Source organism: Bos taurus, chromosome 14 (genome assembly GCF_002263795.3).
Source record: "Bos taurus isolate L1 Dominette 01449 registration number 42190680 breed Hereford chromosome 14, ARS-UCD2.0, whole genome shotgun sequence".
NCBI classification, from domain to species: domain Eukaryota; kingdom Metazoa; phylum Chordata; class Mammalia; order Artiodactyla; family Bovidae; genus Bos; species Bos taurus.
In genome coordinates, this window is record NC_037341.1 from 51549341 (window position 1) to 51577259 (window position 27919).

The window sequence follows — 27919 nt, forward strand, 5'->3', positions numbered from 1 at the left end:
CAATATGTCTCAATAAATCTGGGAAAAAAATTTGTGAGGCATCAGAAAATTTTGTAAGGCTTTGATAGAACTTTGGTAGCCTAAAATCAGCCAAAGTATTAATAATGCAGAAATTGGAAATTGAAAATTGAACAGGAGAGAAGAAAATGGAGTAGTGAGCATGGGAGACTTACAAGGAGGGAGGTAATAAATGAAAAAAGGAAAGATTGGTAATTAATGTTGAGGGAAAAAATATAAGTAATTATTTTTTATAAAATAGCATTTATATTGTTTAAAATATAGAAATCAGACACAAACAAGAGAAGATAACCATCGAATTACCAGAAAGTTGTCAAAGATAGATTAATGCTAAAATATGAGCTAAAGGGAAAAAAAAATACCTAGTAAAAAATTACATTTTTAACATACTAGGAAGACACACATTTCATGATAGAAAGATAAGACTTGGAGTGGGAAGACCTGAGCTCAAATCTTAACTATACTAGTTACCAGTTGAAGATCTTGGACATGTCAAAAAAACTTTGGGGACCTCTATTAAATGAACTTTAAAATGATTATATGTAAAGTCATATGTGCATATGAAAAATCTATGTTAAACTGTACATGATTTAAAAATACAGTGAATTACATTTGATGTATTGTGGGGAAAAAAAAGATGACTTAGGCAGTATTTTAATGGAATGAGGCAAAAATTGCATATCAAAAATAATACCACCTAGAAACTTTTGTGGCACTCAAGAAGGAAGTCAAGCCCCAGATACAGTGTGGTCAATAACTCTTTGGTTAACTAGAAGAGAGATGAGTTAGAAAACTAAAGAAATATTATAACACAGATTTTGTGGGTATTTATTAAAATTACTTTAGTGTAGCTTTTTTTGCAGTCTGAATGGCCCAATTCACAGTCTTAAGAACAGAAAAAGTAGTTTTAATATTGATGTCTCAATTACAAGTTTTATGCTATTATGCTATTATGAGTCCTAGTGTACTTAATAAATAGAAAGGAAAACACTATTTAGATTGCTTAATCAATCCAAAGCTTTATTTCTTCCTCTTTATAGAATTTTGTTAACACAATATTGAATAAATATGACCTGTCTCTAATTAAACTAACCTATTTACAGTCATAGAACAATTTATCATGCCTCACACTTTTATTCATAACTATTTTTCAGTTAATGTTTAAAATATGACTTGTGAACTTCAGGATGTAAAAACCACTCTCATTTTGATAAATCACATTAGAATATCATTATACATATTTCAGTGTGGTTATTATTGTGCAATTTTGAATTTAAAGTCTACTTGCAAGATATTTTAATGCTGTGATTTTGCATGTGGCACATGCTCAGCTTTTAAAATGTGATTTTTCTTTTAGTGAAGACGTGTGGCTCTAATCTTCAAGGACCAAGTGGAACCTTTACATCTCCCAACTTTCCATTCCAATATGACAGCAATGCACAATGTGTCTGGGTCATCACAGCAGTGAATACAAATAAGGTAAGTGAAAACCATCTCTGGTGCAAAAGCATAATCATAAAGACAAAACTGAGGAAATCATGAGGGAAAGGGCAGTAAAGAAAATTCACAGCTCAAGTATGATTTCTGAAATATTTCCTACCTATAAATTATATAAAACCTACACTTATATGAGAAATAAGAAAAACAATTAAATACTGTAATTCTGTCTCAACTAACATATAAATCAGAACACATTAAAATTATAAACAAATGTTTTCTGAAATATGCTTTTGAAGTTTGTAAATATATTTATTTTTCAAAGATGTCTAAATAATGACTTATCATTTCATATCTTTCTACTCGTCTTATCATTCAGGTATGTCTTGTTTTTATACATAGCTGATTTTCCTTTCAGTGTTTCTCTATTGCCACAGATCACACAGCTATTCTTTATTATAAAGTTTATTAATGTGCTCTACACTAGTAGAAGATTCATTATTTGGGCATTTCTAAAGGTTGTATTGTATATTTGACTAAAATGAGTAATCTATCTAAATACACATATACCACAGAACTCGAACAAAATTATAATGCTGAATGAACAAAAAAGCAGGGAACAATTAGCAAGGTTTCTGTTCCTTTTCTGTCCATCCTGCTTCTCCTCCTAAGGGTATGTAGCAAGGACCTACATAGGAAGAATCAAAATTTGTCTCAATTTTGTAATATCTTTTCTGGGTTAGATTAAGAAAAGGTTGGTGATAGAACCCACAAAACTGGGTCAAATTTGTAGTTAAAATATTGATTTAGAACTTGCCAACTAACGACTCTGATCAAGCTATTTAACTTCTCTGAAATTCAGTTTCTTTCTCTGAAATGTGGATAATAAGAACATATTTTTCAGTGTTATGAGAAGTAAATGAGATAATGCACACAGGGTACTTAGTAGAGTTGCTGCTGCTGCTGCTAAGTCGCTTCAGTTTTGTCCGATTCTGTGCGACCACATAGACGGCAGCCCACCAGGCTCCCCCATCCCTGGGATTCTCCAAGCAAGAACACTGGAGTGGGTTGCCATTTTCTTCTCCAATGCATGAAAGTGAAAAGTGAAAGTGAAGTTGCTCAGTCGTGTCCGACCCTCAGCGACCCCATGGACTGCAGCCTTCCAAGCTCTTCTGTCCATGCGATTTGCCAGGCAAGAGTACTGGAGTGGGGTGCCATTGCCTCCTCCGACTTAGTAGGGTTAGTAGGTACTTAAAAAATGTTAACTAGTGATTAGATGCAGAATATTCTATTTTCCAGCAAGTTTTGGGCTTTATGTTCATAAAATATAATCACAAGAGTAGCAAAGTTGTTTAAAAAATATCTCAGTGGTAAATTAGACTTGCTTCATGGAAGAGCCCTGATTTATGAGTCATAAGAACTAGGTCAGAAGCCTAGCCCTCCGTAAACTATGTGTATAAACTTGGAGAAAAAAAAAAAAAAAACACTAAATCTAATCCTTCATCTGCACAAAGGAAGTCATTTTACTCATCCAACCAATGTCATCAATTCAGTTCAAATCGACAAATTTTATTTATTGCATACCTTCTCTAAGAAAATTATAGGTTTCTGAGGGAAAAAAAAATCAAGAACTACTTGAAAAATAAAATCACATTTACTGAACATTTAGCAACATGCCAGGTATCATTCACAGTACTTTTAATGACTATTTAATTTAAGAAATTCCCTTAATAGGAAAATATACTTTGATGTCTGCATTTAATAAAGAGGCTAAATAATTTGTCTAAGATCACATAGATAGCAAAGGTCATTGTGTGTACTGTATAACATGTGGGTTACTTACTATGACATATCTCACCCTAAGACATAAGTATTTTATACTAAGATAACATGAACCAAATCCATTATAAAGTATGGAACAGATGTTCTGTATTAATCTTGTATTGAGATAGAACTTTTTTTGTGTGACAGTAATTACCTATAATTTACAGAACAAAGTGATGATTATCTCCCCCAATAAGATGTCTAATTTACTAAGTTTAATTAGTTTTCATTATTGACTTACTTGAATTTTCACAGAGGTCATGACATTTCTCCTTGTTTTTCTTAACCAATCTATGAAACTTTAATCTATTCTTTTTCTCACTTAAAATATCTATTTTCTAAGGGACATATATTAATGATCACTTTCTTTACTCTTTTTATTGAAAGCTAATTGAGTACATTCATTTTTGATCTGTTGTTTTACATTCATTGTAAAATATCCTATGAAAATTCAAGCATTTTCAAGCATAACCCACAATTATATTTAACAGTTTACTCACTCACTTACACACACACACACAGTGTGAAAAAATAATTTCCCCTAACTATATGAAAGCACTTCTCTATTTTTTTTAACATGTTGTACTCTATTTTTAAATATTGTTTACATTTCACTAAGTTAATTTTATGAAGCACTAACAGGTCATAACTGTGTATTTTGAAAAATACAACTGGAAGTGTTGCTTCCATAGATTGCCATGTCTGAACTCTTCGTAAGACAATTACTGGCATAAAGCACAAGCACAGAGCACTCTTATTGGTTTAAACCCAAACTAACCAACGTATTAATGCCTCAATATCTATGATTTTCTTCAAAAATAACTTCTCATATTTTCTTTATATTTGGTCATTTAAAAACAACCATTGTGGAAGATTCAAGATGGTGGAAAGCACCATTTCCCTCAGATATAATATATATCTAAATATGGGATAATTTCCTCTGAAGAGAGCCAGAAAACAGGATGAAAACAATCTCCACAACAAAGGGTGAAAGGATAGCAACAAAGGGCACGTAGGAGAAACAGAGATGCAGTCATACCAAGTACAGTCCACTTCATTTATTCAGTCGTGTCTGACTCTGTGGATCATGGACTGCAGCATGCCAGGCTTCCCTGTCCATCACCAACACCTGAAGCTTACTCAGACTCATTTCCATTGAGTCAGTGATGCCATCCAATCATCTCATCCTCTGTCATCCCCTTCTTTTCGGGCCTTCAATCTTTCTAGCTCAGGGTTTATCCAGTAAGTCAGTACTTCGCATCAGGTGGCCAAAGTACTGAAGCTTCAGCTTCAGGATCGGTCCTTCCAATTAATATTCAGGACTGATTTCCTGTAGGATCAAGTGGTTGGATCTCCTTGTAGTCCAAGGGACTCTCAAGAGTCTTCTCCAACACCACAGTTCAAAAGCATCAATTCTTTGGCACTCAGCTTTCTTTATTGTGCAACTCTCACATCCATACATGACTACTGGAAAAACCATAGCTTTGACTAGATGGACCTTTGTTGACAAAGTAATGTTTCTGCTTTTTAATATGCTATCTAGGTTGGTCATAACTTTCCTTCCAAGGAGTAAGCGTCTTTTAATTTCATGGCCACAGTCACCATCTGCAGTGATTTTGGAGTCCATAAAAATAAAGTCTGCCACTGTTTCCGCTGTTTCCCAATCTATTTGCTATGAAGTGATGGGACCAGATGCCATGATCTTAGTTTTCTGAATATTGAGCTTTAAGCCAACTTTTTCACTCTCCTTTTTCACTTTCATCAAGAGGCTCTTTAGTTCTTCTTCACTTTCTGCCACAAGGGTGGTGTCATCTGCATGTCTGAGGTTTTTGATATTTCTCCTGGCCAATCTTGATTCAAGCTTATGATTCATCCAGCCCAGCATGTCTCATGATGCACTCTGCATATAGTTAAATGAGCAGAGTGGCAATATACAGCCTTGCTGTACTCCTTTTCCTATTTGGAACCAGTCTCTTGTTCCATGTCCAGTTCTGACTGTTGCTTCCTGACCTGCATACACATTTCTCAAGAGGCATATCAGGCGGCCTGGTATTCCCATCTTTTTCAGAATTTTCCACAGTTTATTTTGATCCACAGAGTCAAAGGCTTTGGCATAGTCAATAAAGAAGAAATATATTTTTTCTGGCACTTTTTTGATGATCCAGTGAACACTGGCAATTTGATCTCTGGTTCCTCTGCCTTTTCTAAAACAAGTTTGTTCTGGAAGTTCACAGTTCACATATTGTTGAAGCCTAGCTTAGAGAATTTTGAACATTACTTTACTAGCATATGAGATGAATGCAATTGTGTGGTATTGTGAGCATTCTTTGCCATTGCCTTTCTTTGGGATTGGAATGAAAACTGACCTTTTTCAGTCCTGTGGCTGCTGCTGAGTTTTCCAAATTGGCTGGCATATTGAGTGGAACACTTTCACAGCATCATATTTTAGGATTTCAACTAGCTCAGGTAGAATTCCATCACCTCCACTAGCTTTGTTTATAGTGATACTTCCTAAGGTCCATTTAACTTCTCATTTCCGGTTGTCTGGCTGTAGGTGAGTGATCACACCATCGTGATGGTCTGGGTCGTGAAGATCTTCTTTGTACAGTTCTTCTGTGTATTCTTGCCACCTCTTCTTAATATCTTCTTCTTTTAGGTCTACACTATTTCTGAAGGGCTGGGCTTGTTCTGTTGGGCAGGGCTATTCTCAGAAGTTGGGCTTCCCTGGTGGCTCAGAGGGTAAAGCGTCTGCCTACAATGCGGGAGACCTGGGTTTGATCCCTGGGTTGGGAATATCCCCTGGAGAAGGAAACGGCAACCCACTCCAGTACTCTTGCCTCGAAAAACCCATGGTCTGTGAAGACTGGTAGGCTACAGTCCATGGGGTCACAAAGAGTGGGACAGGACTGAGAGACTTCACTTCACTTCATGCTCAGTTCAGTTCAGTCGCTTGGTTGTGTCCTACTCTTTGCGAACACATGAATCACAGCATGTCAGGCCTCCCTGTCCATCACCAACTCCCGGAGTTCACTCAGACTCACATCCATCGAGTCAGTGATGCCATCCAACCATCTCATCCTCTGTTGTCCCCTTCTCCTCCTGCCCCCAATCCTTCCCAGCATCAGAGTCTTTTCCAGTGAGTCAACTCTTCTCATGAGGTGGCCAGAGTACTGGAGTTTCAGCTTTAGCATCATTCCTTCCAAAGAAATATCAGGGCTGATCTCCTTCAGAATGGACTGGTTGGATCTCCTTGTAGTCCAAGGGACTCTCAAGAGTCTTCTCCAACACCACAGTTCAAAACCATCAATTCTTTAGTGCTCAGCTTTCTTCACAGTCCAACTCTCACATCCATACATGAACACTGGAAAAATCATAGCCTTGACTAGACGGACCTTTGTTGGCAAAGTAATGTTTCTGCTTTTGAGTATGCTATCTAGGTTGGTCATAACTTTCCTTCCAAGGAGTGTCTTTTAATTTCATGGCTGCAGTCACCGTCTGCAGTGATTTTGAAGCCCCCCAAAATAAAGTCTAACACTGTTTCCACTGTTTCCTCATCTATTTCCCACAAAGTGATGGGACTGGATGCCATGATCTTAGTTTTCTGAATGTTGAGCTTTAAGCCAACTTTTTCACTCTCCACTTTCACCTTCATCAAGAGGCTTTTTAGTTCCTCTTCACTTTCTTCAATAAGGGTGGTGTCATGTGCATATCTGAGGTTATTGATGTTTCTCCCAGCAATCTTGATTCCAGTTTGTGCTTCTTCCAGCCTAGCGTTTCTTATGATGTACTCTGCAAAGAAGTTAAATAGCAGGGTGACAATATACAGCCTTGATGAACTCCTTTTCCTATTTGGAACCAGTCTGTTGTTCCATGTCCAGTTCTAACTGTTGCTTCCTGACCTGCATACAGATTTCTCAAGAGGCAGGTCAGGTGGTCTGGTATTCCCATCTCTTGAAGAATTTTCCACAGTTTATTGTGATCCACACAGTCGAAGGCTTTGGCATAGTCAATAAAGCAGAAATAGATGTGTTTCTTGAACTCTCTTGCTTTTTTGATGATCCAGTGGATATTGGCAATTTGATCTCTGGTTCCTCTGCCTTTTCTAAAACCAGCTTGAACATCTGGAAGTTCAGGGTTCACATATTGCTGAAGCCTCAGTAAATCTTTAATCTAATTTTCTGTTGATGGGTGGGGCTGTGTTCCTTCCCTGTTGTTTTACCTGAGAGCAAAATATGGTGGAGGTAATGAAAATAGTGTGACCTCTTTCATAAGGTCCCGTGAACCAAGAAACTGACCTAGACTTCCCTGTGTGTCCAAGATTCTCTGGCAGAGGCAGGAGTTAGGGGCATTGAGTGCAGCAGTGCACCATACCAAGGGGAAAAAAAAAAAAAGACAAAACAACAAAGCATATCCTAGCCATAGCAATTCACAGTCTTGTAGGTCACAAAGTATGGATAGTTACTCTGAGAAGCAAGAGATTTCAACTTCACCTCATGCACCCCGACCCTAAGATCCTTTATAAGAAAGATAAGTCCCCAAAATGTCACAAAACCATTTGAGATGTGATTCCGTCCACCAGTGTCCAGCAGATATTTTGACCAGGGCCTTCAGCCATTAGAGACCAGCTTTGCCCACCAGCACACTTCGGGAGCAGCTGCAGTACCTCTGCAGCAGGATCATGCATGCAGTCCACATAGGAGACACCTTTCTGGAAAATAGTATATTCTGTATCTAATAATAATGGTTTAACATTTTTAAGTACTTATTAACTCTACTAAGTACTCTATATGCATTTACCTCAGTTACTTCCCATAACACTGAAGTATATGCTCTTTTATCCACATTTCATAAAGAAACTGAATTTCAGAGGTCAAGAAACTGTTATAAAACTTATTTCAGAAAAAAAATAGATTTTAAAACAAAGACTATAATAAAAGACAATGGAGTCATTTTAACAATAAGATATGAAATTTATAAATGTATGTGTACCTAACGTAACACTGAAATATATAAAGCAAATATCAGCATACTTAAAAAGAGAAGTTGAAAGCAAAACAATAATAATAAGGGAGTTTTAACAACCCAGTTACATCACTATATAGGTCATCCTGGCAGACAATCAATAAAGAAACTCTGTGTGTGTCTTAGTTGTTTGGTTGTGTCCAACTCGTTGTGACCCTGTGGACTCTAGCCTACCAGGCTGCTCTGTCCATGGAGTTCCCCAGGCAAGAATACTGGAGTGGGCTGCCATTCCGTTCTCCAAGTGATCTTCCCAACCAAGGGATTGAACTTGGGCCCATTCCTTGAAGGAAAATTCTTTACTGTCTGGGTAGACCTAAACAATACCCTACATCAAATGAATTTGATAGATATATTGAACAGTCCATCCAAAATCATCAAAATAGAAAATTCTTGTCAAGTGCACATGGAACATTCTCCAAGATAGCTCACATGTTAGTTAGGTCACAAAACAAATTTCAGGACCTTTAAGAAGATTGCGATCATACCTGATCTCAATGGTAAGAAAATATAAATCAATCACGAGACAAAAATGGTGAAAAAGAGGCCAAAAATATGAAGATTAAGCAATATACTACCAAATAACCCATAGGTCATTTGAAAAAAAAAAAAAAAAACTAGAGATGAATGAGAACATAAATACAGTATAAGAAAAATCTATAGGATTTGGCAAAGTGGTTCTGAGAAAGAACCTACACAAACAAACTTATGCACCAACAGACAGAACAATCTAAAGAAATAGGTAAATTCATAGAAACACACATTCTTCTATCAATGAATCATGAAGAAAATAAAAATCTGAATAGACCAACTACTAATAAGGAGATTGAAATAGTAGTGTGAAATCTCCCAAAAAACAAAAGCCCAGGACCAGGTGGCTTCTTTACAGAATTCTACCAATACAAAATTTTCAAAAATGGTTTAAAAACCAAGTTTTGTTAAACTTTCACACACACACACACACACGAATAATAAATAAAGAGGAAGGAAGCCTTGAAAACATATCTAAATACATTTAACAAAGCTAGCATTACCCTGATATGAAAACCAGGGCAAGGACCACCCCACCACACACATACACACACACACACAAATTATCAGGCAATATCACTGATAAACATAGATTCAAAAACCCTCAGCAAAATATTAGCAAGCCAAATCAACAGTACTTTGAATGGATCATACACTACAATCAAGTTTTATTTTTCAAAAGATGCAAGGATGGTTCAATATCTTTGAGTCATTTAAGATGATGCATCACATTAACAGATTGGAGGATTAAAATCATATGATTATCTCAATAGATGCAGAAGAAACTAGACAATTTGACATCCACTTATTATAGAAACTCTTAACAAAGTGAATATAGAGGGAACTTACCTCAACATAATTAAGGCATATATGAAAAATCCCCAGCTAATCACATTCAACAGTGAAAAACTGAAAGCTTTTCCTATAAATCAGGAAAAGGCAAAGATGCCCAACCTTACCACTTTTATTCAACACAGTACTGTAAATCCTAGCCACAGCAACTAGAAAAAAGTAAAAGAATAATAAAAGTCATCTAATTGGAAAGGAAGAAGTAAAACTGTCACTATTTGCAGATGACTTGATGTTGCAAATAGAAAACCCTAAAGACTCCACTAAAAAAAAGAAAAAAAAAGGAACTAATAATTGGCAAATCAAAGGATACAAAATCAATCAATAAAAGTATGCTGTATATTTATATACTAATAACATGCTATCAGAAAGAGAAATTAAGAAAATAATTGCATTTATAATGACATCAAATAAAATCAAATATGTAAAGAGGTAAAAAACATTTATGGGGGGTGGAGGGGATGCTCAGTTGCTAAGTCATGTCCAACTCCTTATGACTCCATGAACTGTAGCCCACCAAGTTCATCTATTTATGAGATTTTCCAAGCAAGAATACTGTAGTGGGTTGCCATTTCCTTCCCCAGGGGATCTTTTCAATTCAGGGATCAAACCTGTATGCCCTGCATCTCCTGCATAGGCAGGTATATTCTTTACCACTGAGCCACCTGGGAGTCCAGAAAGACTTATGTACTTAAAATTATAAGACACTGATGAAATAAATTGAAAAAGATACAATGGAAAAATATTTCATGCCCATGGATTGAAAGAATTAGTATTGTTAAAATGTCCATACTACCCAAATAAATCTACTGATTCAATGGAATGCTTATAAATATCAATGACATATTTAACAGAGCTATATAACACATGCATTTACCCATGAGCATTATGGGGACTAGGAGTGCTGACTGCTGCACAATTGAAAATCTACATATAACTTTACAGTCAGACCTCTCTGTACCATGGTTTCTTATCTGCAAATGAATCAACTGTAGTACTTTGTTGTTGTTGTTCAATTGGGCGTTAGTGTCCAACTCTTTGCAACCCCATGGACTGCAGCATGGCCAGCTTCCCTGTCTTGCACTATCTTCTGGTGTTTGCTCAAACTCATGTCCATTGAGTTGGTGATGCTATCCAACCATTTCATCCTATATAGCCCCTTCCCCTCCTGCCCTTGATCTTTCCCAGCATCAGAGTCTTTTCCAGTGGGTTGGCTCTTCATATCATGTGGCCAAATTATTGGAGCTTCAGCTTCAGCATCAGTCCTTCCAGTGAATCAGAGTTGATTTCTTTTAGGATTGACTGGCTTGATCTCTTTGCTGTCCAAGGGACTCTCAAGAGTCTTGTCTAGCATCACATTGCAAAAGCATCAATTCTTCAGTTCTCAGCCTTCTTTATGGTCAGTTCTCAGCCTTCTTTATGGTCCAACTCTCACATCCATACATGACTACTGGAAAAATCATAGCTTTGACTAGATTGACCTTTGTCAGCAAAGTGATATCTCTGCTTTTTAAAACAGTGTCTAGGTTTTCTATAGCTTTTCTTCCAAAGACCAAGCATCTTTTAATTTCATGGCTGCAGTCACTGCCTACAGTTATTTTGGAGTTCAAGAAAATAAAGGCTGTCACTGTTTCTATTGTTTCTGTATCTGTTTGTCATGAAGTAATGGGACCAGGTACCTTGATCTTAGTTTTTTTAATGTTGAGTTTTAAGGCAGCTTTTCCACTCTGTTCTTGCATGTTCATCAAGAGGCTCTTTGGTTCCTCTTCATTTTCTGCTATAAGGGTCATCTGCATATCTGACCACATGCCACACTTTTTGGCATAAGTAGTCTTGGAGGAGGTCACTATTAGTTCCGCCATAGAGCTGCCAGGTGGGCAACCCACAAACTGAAGAACAGCTATTCCAAAGAAGTTCTCATAGTGTTGCAAAATTCTAGGTCCCACAACGGAGTTCCCAACCTGTGGATCCAGCAAAAGCACAGGGAATCCCCTGGGAATCTGAGTTTGAAGGTCAGCTTGATTTGATTTACAGAACTTCTACAGGACTAGGGAAAGAGAGACTGTTGGTGGGAGGTGGGGGCATAAATGAAACCTTGTGCACACAAGGACCCAGAAGAAAGAAGCAGTGACCCCAAAGAGACTAAACAAGACTTGCTTGTGAGTGTTTGAAAGTCTCGGGTGGAGATGTGGGTCAACAGTGGCCTGCTGTGGGGTCAGCGGCACTGGCAGCAGCAGTCCTGGAAGGTACAGCATGCTGGCATAGGTCCTCTTGGAGAATATTTCCATTATTCCTACCATGGAGCCTATAGCCTACCATCAAGACTACAGACTCTAAGACTGGGCCACCTCAGGCCAAACTATAGGGAGGGAGCACAGCCCCACTCATCAGCAGAAAATTGGATTAAAGATTTACTGAAAATGGCCTTGCCACTAGAGCAAGACCCAGTTTTATCCATAGATAGTCCCTCCCATCAGGAAGCTTGTACAAGCCTCTTATCCTCATCCATCAGGGAGAAGACAGAATGTAGTACTATAGTACATATTTATTGTAATATAGTACATATTTATAGCACATATTTATTGTAACTCCACTTACAAAAGAAACTATACTGTTCAAACACATGAAGGATCAGCTTTAATTCTAAACTTTGTATAGAACCACAGAAGACCCCAAAATAACCAAAACAATCTTGAGAAAGAATTATGGAGGTATCACATTCCCTGATTTCAAACTATAATGCAAATATATAATAGTCAAAACAGTATGACACTGGAACAAAAAACAGACACAGAGGTCAATGGAATGGATTTGAGAGCCCAGAAATAAATCACACTTATACCGACAGCTAATCTAGGACATGGGAGAAGGAAATGGCAACCCACTTCAGTATTCTTGCCTGGAAAATTCCATGGATGGAGGAGCCTAGTGGGCTACAGTCCATGGGGTCACAGAGTCGAACACGACTGAGTGGCTTCACTCACTCACTCAATCTAAGACAAAGGATCAAAGGATAAAGGGCAGTCCTTTCAATAAATAGTGTTGGGAAATTTGGACAGATACATACAGAGAGTGAAAATAGACCACTAACTTACACAGTGTACACACACACACACACACACACAAACACAAACTCAAAATAGATTAAAGGACTTAAATGTATAAGCTAAACTCTTAAAATTCCTAGAGTAAAACGTATGCAGTAATCTCATTGATGATGGTCTTCATGATGTTTTTGTGGTGTAAAAGTCACTCAGTTGTTTCTGACTCTTTGCGACCCCATGGACTGTAGCCTGCCAGGCTCCTCTGTCCATGGAATTCTCCAGGCAAGAACAGTGAAGTGGGTAGCCGTTCCCTTCTCCAAGAGATCCTCCCAACCCAGGGATCAGACCCAGGTCTCCCACATAATGCAAGGGAAACAAAAGCAAAAATGAAAAAATATGACACCATAAAACTAACAACTTCTACACAGCTGAATGAAAACATTATCAAAATGAAAAGACAACTTGCTGAATGTTAGAAGATATTTGCAAATGAGGAGTTAAGATCCAAAATATATAAAGAACTCATACAATTCAATAATAAAAAATAACTAGAAAAATGAACAGAGGATCTGAATGTGCATTTTTCCAAAGGATACATATAAATGGTCAATAGGAACATAAAAAAGATATTTAACATCACTAACTATTAGGGAAATGCAAGTAAAAAAAGCACAATGATATATTAGTATTATTGCATACTTGTTAGAATGGTTGTTATAAAAAAGACAAGGCATAATAAATGTCGAAAAAATGTGGAAACAAGGGAACCCTCATACACTATTGATAGAACTGTAAAATGATGTAGGTACTATGGAAAACAGTGTAGAGGTTCCTGAAAAAAAAAAAAATGAAGAGAACTACCATATGACCCAGATATTTCACTTTTGGATATTTTTTTCAAAAGAACATAAAACGCTAGTTTGAAAACATATGTGCACCCTTATGTTCATTATAGCATTATTTATGAAAACCAAGATATGAAATCAACCTAAATGACCTTCAGTTTCTTCATCCATAAAGCAGGAATAATCTTCTCTGCCCTACCATGTCAAAGGAATGTTGGAGCTTCTCACAAGTTAATATTAATAAGCCCAAACAGCACTTTGTATGTTGGGAATTATCTTGTAAATTTAAGTCATATATTAGCATAAGGATATTTAAACATAAGAAAAGTACTGAGCTCATAGTGGGTTCTTGTTAACATTTGTTGTGTAAATAAAATCACTAATTAGGGTAACAATACATATAAAATATGTGAAAATTTATTAGGCATTTCAATCCAGCATAGTCTAAAATTAGTATACAATGGAAAGCAAATATTTTGTTGATATTTATATTGCTTTATAAATAAATGTTATCTATGAAAGTGTTGGTTGCTCAGTCATGTCTGACTCTTTATGACCCCCATGGACTTTTAGCCTGCCAAGTTTCTCTTGAAATTCTCCAGGCAAGAATACTGGAATGCAAAGCCATTTACTTCACCAGGGGATCTTTCTGACCCAGAGATAGAACCTGAGTCTCCTGCATTGCAGGTGGATTCTTCACCATCTGAGCCACCAGGGAAGCCCAAATACTATTCATACTTGCAATATGTTAAATAATATTTATTCCTGTATATTATTTTTTTCTATAGCTATTATAAGGTATGATTTTTCATATATTTCTGATAAACTTTCACTATAGTATTTCATACTATCCTTACACAGACCTTTGTTTCTTTTAAGTGACATCACAGATGAGAGTTTCTTCCCTTACCTTTTCAAGGACATCTGTCCCAAACTTAAATGCAGGTAAAGGACAACTTTTTCTAGGAGGGGATGATATCCCTTTCCATGCAAGTCATTCCTTCTTTCCTTTATTTTTCAAATAAGAACTGAAGGATCATTTTATAATATGATCAAGTAATTAAGATTATGAAATATTTCATTCACATATTCACTACAGCATTTAAGCTCATGATTTTTGTTTAGATCTGTAAGACATATACTCAGTGTTCTTCCCCAGGAACTCTTCAGGCATCAGAAAACACCCTCAATTTCCACCCATAACAATGTTATTCCATGTTGTCACTGTTCCATCATGACAGCTAGCCTTTTGCCACTTCATTTAGCCTGCCCACTTGCAAGCACCAGTGCTTTGTGCCAAACAGTTGTAGTTTGCGGACCTGTGCCAAGCTTCAGTGCCAGGTCTGAGACCTCAGCTAGTCATGGAAAGTGTCACTTTCCTGAAGGCTGCAGCTGTCTTTTCTGCAAAGTGCAGACCCAAGACAAGGATTTATGTGCAAGTGATATTAAGACTGTGTGTCCACCTTATCTTTGACAAAGGAGGCAAGAATATACAATGGAGAAAAGACATTCTCTTTAACAAGTGGTGCTGGGAAAACTGGCCAACCACTTGTAAAAGAATGAAAGTAGAACACTTTCTAACACCATACACAAAAATAAACTCAAAATATATTAAAGATCTAAATGTAAGACCAGAAACTATAAAACTCCTAGAGGAAAATATAGGCAAATCACTTTCTGACATAAATCATAGCAGGATTCTCTATGACCCATCTCCCAGAATAATGGAAATAAAAGTAAAAATAAATAAATGGGACCTAATTAAAATTAAAAGCTTTTGCACAATGAAGGAAACTATAAGCAAGGTGAAAAGACAGCCTTCAGAATGGGAGAAAATAATAGCAAATGAAGCAACGGACAAAGATTAATCTCAAAAATATATAAGCAACTCCTGCAGCTTAATTCCAGAAAAATAAGTGACCCAATCAAAAAATGGGCCAAAGAACCAAACAGACATTTCTCCAAAGAAGACATACAGATGGCTAACAAACACATGAAAAGATGCTCAACATCACTCATTATCAGAGAAATGCAAATCAAAACCACAATGAGGTACCATCTCACACCAGTCACAATGGCTGCTATCCAAAAGTCTATAAATGATAAATGCTGGAGAGGGTGTGGAGAAAAAGGAACCCTCTTACACTGTTGGTGGGAATGCAAATTTGTACAGCCACTATGGAGAACAGTGTGGAGATTCCTTGAAAAACTGGAAATAGAACTGCCATATGACCCAGCAATCCCACTGCCAGGCATACACACCGAGGAAACCAGAATTGAAAGAGACACGTGTACCCCAATGTTCATCACAGCACTGTTTACAATAGCCAGGACATTGAAGCAACCTAGATGTCCATTGGCAGACAAGTGGATAAGAAAGCTGTGGTACATATACACAATGGAATATTACTCAGCTATTAAAAAGAATGCATTTGAATCAGTTCTAATGAGGTAGATGAAACTGGAGCTTATTATACAGAGTGAAGTAACTCAGAAAGAAAAACACCAATACAGTATACTAGTGCATAAATATGGAATTTAGAAAGATGGTAATGATAACCCTATATGTGAGGCAGCAAAAGAGACACAGATGTAAAAAACAGACTGTTGGACTCTGTGGGAGAGGGAGAGGGTGGGATGATTTGAGAAAATAGCATTGAAACATGTATAATATCATATGTGAAATAGATCGCCAGTCCAGGTTCAATGCATGAGGCAGGGTGCTCAGGGCTGGTGCACTGGGATGACCATGAGGGATGGGATGGGGAGGGAGGTGGGAGGCAGGGTCAGGATGGGGAACACATGTACACCCATGGCTGATTGATGTGACTGTATGGCAAAACCACCACAATATTGTAAAGTAATTAGCCTCCATTTAAAATTTAAAAAAAAAAAAAAAAAGACTTATTTGTCCAGGAAACTATTAACGGGTTGAAAGAAGCAGAACTGGAAAGAAGTTAAGCAACAATGCAATTTCAGGCAAAATCCAAGTCATGCATGATCCCACTCAGTGTAAACTGTACTTAAGAGTTTGTCCCAACTCAAAACAAGGGTCCTGGGCTGTCTTACTTCTACATCCCACAATCATAGGCTACGAATTACCCAGGTCCTTCAGGACTCATGTGGACAAAGCTATTTTTGTCACCCAAAGGCATTCTTCACAAAACTTATAGCTATATGCATTTAAAGGCAAATGAGTAGGGAAAGTAGCATACAGATAACAAAAGACAAGAAGCATCCAAAGGGATCTGGATAGAGAGCTTAGAGTGTTCACTACAGTTGAGTAGAAACTAAAGGGAGCAAACCTGAGGCCGTAGTTCAGGGATAAATTGAAATCAAAGCCAGTCTTACCAAGTCATGAATGAGAAAGAGCATAAGAGTAAAGCAAAGATCTTAGTATAAACATTAGTATGGCAGTCAGGGAGACACAACTTTAGAAGATACCCCAAACTAGAATAAATGGCTTGCAATCACCATTTATAGGACATCCCATCCTTGAATTTTCTTCCTCTTGACTGAATCATACTTGTACACTTCTTAAGTATTCTCAACCCCTACCATGGGGACCTGACTTCTTATCTAAATGGTGTATTTGAAATATTTTTAAATGAACTACTCTGTGCAAATACAATGAATAGCCATATAAAAATAAACAAATATCAATAAAATCAGAACAAAATAAATATTTCAAAGTGTTAAAAAATAGTGTTTCTGGATAGAAGACTGCATCTATTTTCCCCTTTACTTTTATGCTAACAAAAATTCTGTGTTAAATTTCAATAATACATATGTTGAATTTTATAATAAAAACATATTTTAAACAATAATACAGTAGTAAAAGGACAAAGAAAGATATAGGTACAGAGTGATTGACATTCTTGACTACTGCCTACTTCTTGAAACTTTCTCTTTCCCTAGAAACTTTCTCTTTTCCCTAGATTTCCAAATACTCTCTGATTTCCTGAATTTTCTCCTACTTTTGCAGTTTTTTCTGGGTATTGAATTTCCTCTTCTATCTTCTTAAAATTTAGTGTTCCTCAGTGTTCTGAACATTTTTCATTCTATAGTCTTCACCTTTCACTGCTGCTGCTGCTAAGTTGCTTCAGTCGTGTCCGACTCTGTGCTACCCCATAGACAAGACTATGTGCTACCCCTGGGATTCTCCAGGCAAGAACACTGGAGTGGGTTGCCATTTCCTTATCCAATACATAAAAGTGAAAAGTGAAAATGAAGTCGCTCAGTCGTGTCCGACTCTTCATGACCGCATGGACTGCCTCCTACTAGCCTCCTCTGTCCGTGGGATTTTCCGGGCAAGAGTGCTGGAGTGGGTTGCCATTGCCTTCTTCTACATACATTTAAATATAGGTTCCAGTGAATTTACTATAGGTAATTAATGAACTTCAAAGTTGCTTAAATCTGTCACCCATATTTCCTTTATTTCTCCTTTGAGTTATCAGCCAGCTTCCCAACTAGTGAATCTTCATTTCATTTTGCTGCCTAATCTAAGTCTGTTTCTCTGGTGGCTCAGATGGAAAATAATCTGCCTGCAATGTGGGAGACCTGGGTTCGATCCCTGGGTTGGGAAGATACCCTAGAGGAGGGCATGGCAACCCATTCTAGTATTCTTGCCTGGAGAGTCCCCCACAACACTACAGATGTCAGGGGAGTGTAATCTCCTCGGTTCTGTCTCATCACAACAAAAATTTGAAGCGATGGGTGTTAAAGCCCTTGGCACATCACAGCTCTCAGACAGTGTTACAGCTCCATGTTTACTGTTTTATTTAGAAAATAAAGGAAAATGCGTCCTCAAGATGTGAGGGCATGCCAACCCAAAAGACACGAAGATAGAGACAGACAGACAGAGACAAAGAGATAGCTCACCCGGAGGAGAGAGAGAGAAAGAGAGACAGAGAGAGGACCCCGGCCCATTGGCTCCTCTTTTTGTATGTTTTTTCCTCTCCCTGGACCTGCCCTATGTAAATTGGGCTAGCCAGGAATGCTGTTTGTTCTACCTGAGGTCCTCACTCTGGTCCTCGGACCTTCCTTTGTTCTATTTTTACAGACTTTTCTCTTCCTTGTCTTTTAGCCACTGCCATTCTGGACTCCTTTTTCCTAGTCTAACTACCTAACAGACAGAAGAGGAACCTGGTGGGCTACAGTCCATGGGGTTGCAAAGAGTTGGACACGACTGAGCAACTAAGCACAGCATTCTAAATCTGTTGACAAATTCAGTGTGGTATTTTATTCTAAAACAAAATGATAGCTCCTTTATTGGTCAGGTATTTAAATACATCTATATATCTTCATGGACAAATCCACTGACACTCTTAATTAACTACTCTTAGCTTTCTAGGCCCGTGCCCCGACATACTTTTTTATGCCACTCACTGCATTACCAGAGCTGTCTACATGCTGCTCCCCCTTTGAAGAATACATATTCCCACTCTGTTTGCATCTCACTAAATTTTGCGACCCTGTTTTTTCCTGACCATTCTTTAAGATCCAGTTCATGTTTCAGTTTTTCATGAGAGCATTTCCTCTTCTTCCTAGCTTGGCTTAGGATCTTACCCTGCATACTAGTTCACTATTGATATTGTAATTATCTGTTTACTTATATGTTTTCTTTAGTTTGGCCCTAAGGGGCAAAAAGAAAAAAAATGTTTGAATCTTTGCATTCTTATCATCTAGTATAGTAGTTTTCATGTGAAAGTTTTCAAGTGAATATTTATTGAAGGAACTGATTAAATATTCTCAAGTGAAAAATCTCACTGGATTATTTACATGTATATTAGCTTTTCCTTGGCTTCCCAGGTGGTCCTAGTGGTAAAAAATCTGCCTACCAATGCAGGAGGTGTAAGAGACCTGAGTTCTATCTCTGGGTCAGGAAGGTCCCCTGGAGGAGGAGAAGGCAACCCACTCCAGTGTTCTTGCTTGGATAATCCCATGGACAGAGGAGCCTGGTGGAATACAATCCATGGATAGGAATTTCTCTGATTCTTACCCCAAAAAAGAGACAAAGTATTCAAAATGCAAACTACATTTATAATATTTTGTTTTTTGTTTATTTTTACTACTTCTCCCACTGCTAACTGTTCAGTGTCCCCTAGCTCCTGAGCCTCATTGTTGTAATTGTTTTTAAATGATATGCATAATCAGAGTTGTGCTGCATAACAATTACACATAAATATTAAGTGATGTCTTAGTATATAAATGATAGCAATTAGTATACTTTATGCACTCAAAGTCTTTTTGGGATTGCATAGTAGAGGAAAATGAATCTCTGGGCAAAAACTTTTGGTTAGGAGTTCCAGGATACATGTGTCTTCCCCAATGGCTCTGCGGGTTAAGAATCTACCTGCAATGCAGGAGACGTGAGTTCAGTTCCTGATTTGGGAAGATCCTCTGGAGAAGATAAAAGGCAAACCACTCCAATATTATTGCCAGAAAACTCCCATGGATAGAGGAGCCTAGCAGGCTACTTTCCATGGGGTTACAAAAGAGACAGGCACAACTGAGCAAGAAGCACAAATCACCAGGATACATAAAATTACAGGTTAGGATTAGGTTCAGCTGACAATGAAAGAAAACTCAAAACAAGAGGGACTGAAGCAAGGTGGATATGTGGCCTAAGATATGTAGTTGCTCTGCTCTAGGAATTTCTCAGGGACATCAGCTAACTCACTATTGTATCATTTCCCAAGGAATGACCCTTGTCCCCAGTTCTAGTATAATGTCTCAGGTTCCAGCATAATATGTCACATATTCCAGCCTGGGGTTGGGGGGAGATGATAGAGAAGAAAGAAGGTAAAAGACACATTGTAACATAATATTAAAAGAAAAAAAATATATATATATATGGAGAGAGACAGAGATGGAAAATATAGTCTTTATTTAGAGTAACTTGGTATCAGCTGGAAATGCCACTATTAGAGAAGAAGTAGTAGTGAGACATTTGAAAAGGTAAGATTGAGTCCAATACTGATGTGTACTTAGTCGCTCAATTGTTTCCGACTCTTTGCAACCCCATGGACTGCAGCCCGCCAGGCTTTTATGTCCTTGGAGATTCTCTAGGCAAGAATACTGGAGTGGGTTGCCATTTCCTTCTCCAGGAGATCTTCCCAATGCAGGGATCAAACCCAGGTCTCCTGTATTGCAGCAGATTCTTTAACAACTAAGCCACCAGGGAAGCCCAATATTGATGAGTAAGTAAGAAATATTCTTGTTTAAGTACTACCTAGTAAGAGGACAAATGTTAGGAAACAACAGTATCAATAGTATTAATACTTTATTATCAAAATTTTGAATAATCTTATAACATTAAAATGAACATGAATTGTGTGCATATGTCTATTCTAAGTTCTTTTGATTTATATTTTCATTTAATATTTCCTTTAACTCTATGAGGTAGCTGATATATTGTATACATTTTGCATATTCAAAAACAACTTACAATAGAGAACTAAAATGACTTGTCTCTTGTCTAAATTTGAAGGGTAAGTAGCCACACTAAGAATATAAGAGTTATGAGATTGGATAGTACTATGATGGTAATGATTCTGTTGCTGTTATTACAAAGATTAGCATAAATTCTGTGACTTAAATCACACACATGCATTATCTTACAGTTCTGTGGGGCAGAAGTCCAGTATAGGTCTTAAGAAATAAAAATTAAGTCATTAGCAGGCTACATTCCTTTCTAGAAGCTCTAGGGAAGAATGTTTTCTATTTATTTGTGTTGTTGAAAGAACACAATTCCTTGTGGTTATAAGACCAGGGTCTTTGGATTTTTATTGCTGGCTCTCAATTATGGGCTCTTCCCAGTCTCCTTCCTCCATCTTTAAGTCCAGCAAAGACAGGTATAGGCCTTCTAATGTCACATCTCTCTGGCATACACTTCTGCTTTCTTCTTCTTCTTTTAAGGACTTGTGTGATTAGAATGGGCCCACCTGGGTAATTTAGGATACAGTTTCCACCTCAGAACCCTTAAGTTTAATCACATCTGCAAGCTCTATTTAATGTGTAAGGTAACATATTCACAGGTTCCCTGGATGAAGGCATGGCCATCTTGGGCTGTCATTATTTTACCACAGGTGGGAATGAGAAGGGGAAAAGGAATTAGAGAGCAGAGGACTTTTCAAGTGATGGTATTTTTATATTTGAAGCTCTGTCCAGCAAAAGAGACAAAGAATTCTACTTAGTATCCAAGATATAGAAAAGTGATAAAGGCTGACTTTGGTGTCCTGACTTATGTCTTGTAATATCTCTTTTTCTTCCTAGAGGGATTCATTTATCAGTAGACAGTTTTGGATATCATTTAATTATTCTGTAATTCCATACCACTCCCGTTTCACCCCTTTCATTTTCTGTCCCTAGAACTGAAAGTGCTACTTTCTACTGAGGTGGATCTGAAAGATTTATCAAGGCACTCATGCCCAGAGTTGCTCCTGAACATTGCCTACTAACCACTTGAATTGGTCAGCAAATACCTTTCAGTGGTTTAAGCAATGAGATTCTAAGAACAATAAGTAAATTTGCATTAATACAAACAAAGGGGATAGAAATATTGACATGCATCTTCATTTGTTAATGTTGAAGAGTGTAGTGAGTATCCTGTTAAAGTGATTTGGGGACAGTATTTTATTCATACTGTGAATATTACTTGTTTCCTACTTCCTAAACTCCTTATCTAACCATCACTATGTTTTTAATGGTGAAAAACACAGGCAGAAAGGCAGAGTGGGACAAAATAGAAAATAGGTAAAGAAGAATCTCTTTTTTTTTTTTTAAAAAAAAGCAAACTAAATAATATACTTGTTACATTAATTCAAGGACCAGTCCTGTTAAGCATCATAAATGTCAAGTAAGAGTTATGAAGCAAGAGTTTTTCCATAACGTGAGAAAGGAAGAGACAGGATGAGTCAGAATGCAGAAAAATGTCTGGTGCACAATAAATATTAAACAAATATTTGACATTGAATCATGTTTATAAATATCTAGCATATAAGCAAATATTGTATGCCATTTCACATTATATAAATCACCTAAATAATATATAACTTAGGCAATAGTAAAATTAATTATAAAAAGCTTATTTCCTTGTTTTAGTGAAACAGTTTCAAATGTTTATAACTTTGTGTAAGACACTCTACTGGCTTTAAATGTACTTAAGCTAAGTTTATTCATGACTTACAAATAATTTTAATAACTTCTTAAATAGCTGATAGTATGTGATTTTTAAGTTTATATCTTTTTAGTTCTATAAGTTTTTTAGGTTTTTAAAATTTGTAATGATAATTTTTATAATGTATATTTTTATAAATGAAGGCTTGAAAAAGTATAAAAAAACAACATAAAATCTCTCTTCTTAGGGTAGAATATCTACTTATTGTAGAAAGCATTATATTTCTCTTGTTCTTCAAATAAAATTTTAAGAATTTGTTTCTTCATCACATACATTTGTCATTTACATAATTACATCAACAGTATTCTAGATAGCAATTATACTTAAGATAGCTGTAGTTTCATTTTAACATCTTTAAAACCAAAGCAATGTACAGTTTTTTGCAACATGAGCTTTTAATACTCCCAGTAATAATCATTGACTTTCAGTATTTTACTATTTCTTGAAGATGTGGTATAGCTCATTGCACAATTTAGAATAGAACGTAAATATTCTATTTCCTTTTTATATTTTCTATCCTTAATGGTGACATTTCCTCCTATTCTAATATTTAAATATAAAAAGTGCCTATGCATATATGGCACAATAGTATAATTAATCACAGATCCCCACCAAAAAACTAATTTATCTGGGCTTATGTTTCTTCAACAGTAAAAGAAACATAATAATGCCTTCCTCATAAGGCTTTTGGAAGGATTATATGAAGTCAAGCATTCCATATGGTTAGAATATAGTACATGCTCAAAAACGTTAATAATAATGGCATTGCTACTGCTGCAACTAGTACTACTGCCATCACGACGACCACCACCACATACCCAGAGTGTGCTGAGGCATACTGCTTCTATCAGTCTTTGATCTATGCTTCCTACTGTGCAGATAACACATGTTCTCACAAATTTCAGAATTTGGAATATCCTTGTGAAGATTCCCTGCTGATATTAGTTGTCAGAAGCCATTAGCAGATGTTTCTAAGAAGTCAGAATAGGTTTCTGCCAAGAGAGATTGAAAAAGGAACTGAGAGAGCTCTGAGCTTTTGCCTCATGACCTGAGCTATTTTACTGCAAAGTAGAAGGTTATCTAATGAAAGTCTTGGAGTTAGTAAAAGTCACTATCATCTTTCTGGTGCATTTTATTTTTCTTTTCAGCTTCTCAGTCCCTCAGTAACAGCTGCTGCTAGGTAGTGAAGAGAGAGGAGGAATACAATATTGTATTTGCCATTCTTAGTATTAAAGCTCTTTGAACTTCTGAAATTTCTAACCAGTGTGGAGAAAAGTCACTTGGATGATTTGATTATTCTCATATAACCAGTCACATAGGATGCATTTTGTCAAAGTATACACTTCTGTCTAATCCTTTTTTTGAACATTGAATATCTGGCTTGAATTTTAGCCCCTCCTACCTAACAATATAACCACTAACATAACACCAGAAAAAAAAAAATATATATATATATAGAAGGGTGGAGCATCATAAATCTGAAAATATAGAATATGATAGCTATACCTTCTTACTGCGATGATCTCTAGCATCTGAAAGCAACCATGTAAGACTTCATATATATTGAGAGTGGCCAGATGAAAATCAGTGTTATAAATCCTAAACTTTCCCTGGGAAATTCTGCAATTTCATTGACCAGAAATCTGGGGCTACAATAGATTTTAAAAATTAAAACAACAAATTATTTGCCCTTAGGAAGTTCCCAGCTAGTGATTTAGATTGGAAATAAAAGAATTAATGTGGAAATTAGTAGTCACAATTTGAAGGAAACACTCTGGGTGAAATAAAAGGAAGGCTGCTTAGAACTGTCAGTGAGTATCTTTCTAAGCAAATGAGATTTAATCCAATACTGAAGGATGGCAAAGGACTAGTGATGCAAAAGACAAAAGTAGAAGTGTTTATAAAGGCTTGTGAAGATATCAGTCTTCTGGAAACTAAAATGATGACAGAGGTCCTGTGGCATACAGGTAAGGTGTAAAATGTAAGAAATGGAGGCTGTGTGTGTGTGTGTGTGTGTGTGTGTGAGTCACTCAGTTGTGTCTGATTCTTTGTGACCCTATGGACTGTTGCCCACCAGGCTCCTCTGTCCATGGAATTCTCCAGACAAGAATACTGGAATGGGTTTTTCCTTAGAGCTGAATAAAGCCCAGATCATACAGGGCCCTCTGAGATGCATCCAAAAATGTAATGAGAAGCATGATGCCTAAATAGCAAAATAGCACTTCTTACCAAATTGACTTTGATGAGCCATACTCATATTTGTTTAATATTTTTTTATGTGTACCATCAAACATAAACAAATTTGTAATGAATATTCTCCTAAAACCAATAACAGTTTCTGCCAGTACTTTCTTCAAAATTTGTAACTTCAAGTTGATCATTTATATGTATTATGAAATTTAAATTATATCCTCCAGTAGCTAAGCATGAATAAATAATATAAAAGAACCAATGGTTTTGTACTGTTGTGTTATATATTTAATATTTGATACATTTTTCATTTTATGTAGTTTTTTCCCTTCAGTGAAACATTTGTAGTGCCATATTTAATCTGTCATTGGTACATACCAGCAGTCCCCTAAAGGAGAAAACCAGTGCACAGATACAAAAGGCATAGAAAAATAAAACAAAGCTGAAAGCTTTTTATCAACTCATCAATATCTTACTGTGTCTCCAAACTCTTCTCTTTCCTTATCTTTAAAATACGAGCCTTTTTAAGAATTGAAACTATTAACCTAATGCTGGCAACAAAGTGGATGAATCCAGAGAATTCCCTAGGCTGGCACATCTCTTTTTTGAAAAGTCTAGTCTAGGATCTTGGAATATATCTTCTGTGTTAAGATATATAATATTATAATGTACAATCTTTTTAGAATATGAGAGATTAATTTTTTCCTCTAAAATAAGATTAGTTTTGGATAAATGCTGGATTTATATGTGTCATATTTAAACCTTCTATGTTCGTCTCTCAGTCGTGTCTGATTCTTTGTGACCCTGTGGACTGTAGCCTGCCAGGCTCCTCTGTCCATGGGATTTTTTAGCCAAGAATACTGGAGTGGGTTGCCATTTCCTTCTCCAGGGGATGTAGGCAGACTCCTTATCATCTGAGCTACCAAGGAAGCTCTTTATCTTAACAATATTTACTTGTTTCACAAATTTCATTTAAATTTACCTTTGTCTATTTCCTTTTTTACAAAAATTATGGTGGTTACTAATTATACAGTTATTGAACACTGATTTTACATGTACACATGTGATGCATATTACATACAATGCATATCACCAAACAGTCAAATCTGAGAATTATTCTGAAATACATGATTTTTTTTTTTTTTTAAGATTTGTCTACAGTATCCTGGTATTTATATGTTTTATTTATTTATTTTTTTACAATTACAGTTTTGGCACAAAGGCTTAGTTGTCCTGTGGCATGTGAAATCTTTCTGGACCAGGGATTGAACCCATGTCCCATGCGTTGGCATGTGGATTCTTAACCAATGGACCAGCAGGGAAATTCTGAAATACATGATATTTTAATAAATGTGTCACATATTCTGCTTCATCTGAATTAGACAATGCCCTATAAAATTGGATAAAATAATCCTGTGAAGCATAGATTTTTTAGTGAGCCTTTTATAAGTGCTATATTTGTGAAAAGATAAAAAGGGGGAAATGACTTCAATCATTTTTATTTGGGATAAAAAATCTAGATTGACTTCACTCTTCACCCCTATTTTTACAGCTCAAGTTTATACCCTCGATTTCTCTAACTTGGTCCTGTGCTGTGCAGTGTTTAGTCATTCAGTTGGGTCCAACTTTTTGTGATCCCATGAACTATAGCCTGCCAGGCTCCTCTGTTCTTAGGGATGCTCCAGGCAAGAATATTGGAGTGGGTTGCCAGCCCAACTCCACTCAAATCCAAATTGTTCCTACTGCCAAAGTGAACATATGAACAGCAAATAAAACCCTGTCAGCACTCTACTCAAAACTCATTATTTGCTGCTCCTCATTTATAAGATAAACTTAGAGGTCCTTAACATGATATAGTTCCTACCTCCATTTTTAGCCTTGCTATTCATCACTTCCTGTTTCACAGTTCATATTATAGAAACTAATGGAATATTTCTTTCTATTGTGACATTTTTCTTGCTATCTTCTACAACATTCTTCTCCACTTCTTATCTTTACCTTCCTTTGCACTACCTGGGGGTTCTCTCCTAGAGGAAATCTTTCCACTTTATTCTTTAAACAAATTGGGTGGCTCTCATCTCTGCTCCATGTAACCCTATGTGTCCATATTCCAAAGCACTTAGCATAGGGTATTGCATTTATCTTATTTATGTCTTGTCTCCAAATTGGACTGTGATTTCCAAGATCTGAAACATTTATGAAAAAGAAAGTGCTTTTAATTAGATGCCAAATTGATTATGTGACATGACATTGCATACCTTAAGCTTTAAAATCACAGTTTACACATTGTATATTTTATATTTATGCATATGTTGTGCATTCTGAATTTCCTCACCTGGTAGGAAATATACTTGTTAATAATAGAATGAATTATAGTCATTCTGAAATGAACATAATAGAGAAAAAGCTGCTTCCAAAAAAGATAAATTTCTAGCAGTGTTTCTAGCAGTGTAGATCTGGGGGAAAAGCTCTACTCTTTGAATCATAGTAAGGTTGCCAAAAATAGAACTTCATTCTCAAGATCCATTTTGAACAGATGTGAACATTTATTTTATGGTTAGCTAATAATAGCCATTTATTAAAACATACTGTATATGAACCATAGTATGTTCTGTTTTCAAAACTTGTTTTATGTAATACCTATTTCAACCTTAGAAATTATGAGTTATAAATTCATTTTTATAGTTATGAGACTTCCCTCAAACCATATAACATTCCGTGACAGAAACTTAATCCACAGCTTTGCCTGTGCCCTTAACTATGTTATGTTGTCTCACTAATATGACTGACTTGGTGTTACTATTAAAGCATCATTAATTTGTTTTGGTAAATATCATCAAAGGTTAATTTGATTGCACCACCTGATGTGAAGAGCTGACTCATTGAAAAAGACCCTGATGCTGGGAAAGATTGAGGGCAGGAGGAGAAGGGGATGACAGAGGATGAGATGATTGGATGGTATCACCAACTCAATGGACATG

The 27919-nt window shown here is 36.5% G+C and overlaps 1 protein-coding gene across 1 annotated transcript in view; it reads left to right on the forward strand.

Moving 5' to 3' along the window:
- CSMD3 (CUB and Sushi multiple domains 3) overlaps nt 1–27919 on the forward strand; it is a 1470240-nt gene that overhangs the window by 743790 nt on the left and 698531 nt on the right. The window contains exon 11 of the mRNA NM_001424929.1: nt 1376–1497. Within this exon, the coding sequence (NP_001411858.1) occupies nt 1376–1497 (122 nt within the window). The remainder of the gene's footprint in view (nt 1–1375; nt 1498–27919) is intronic.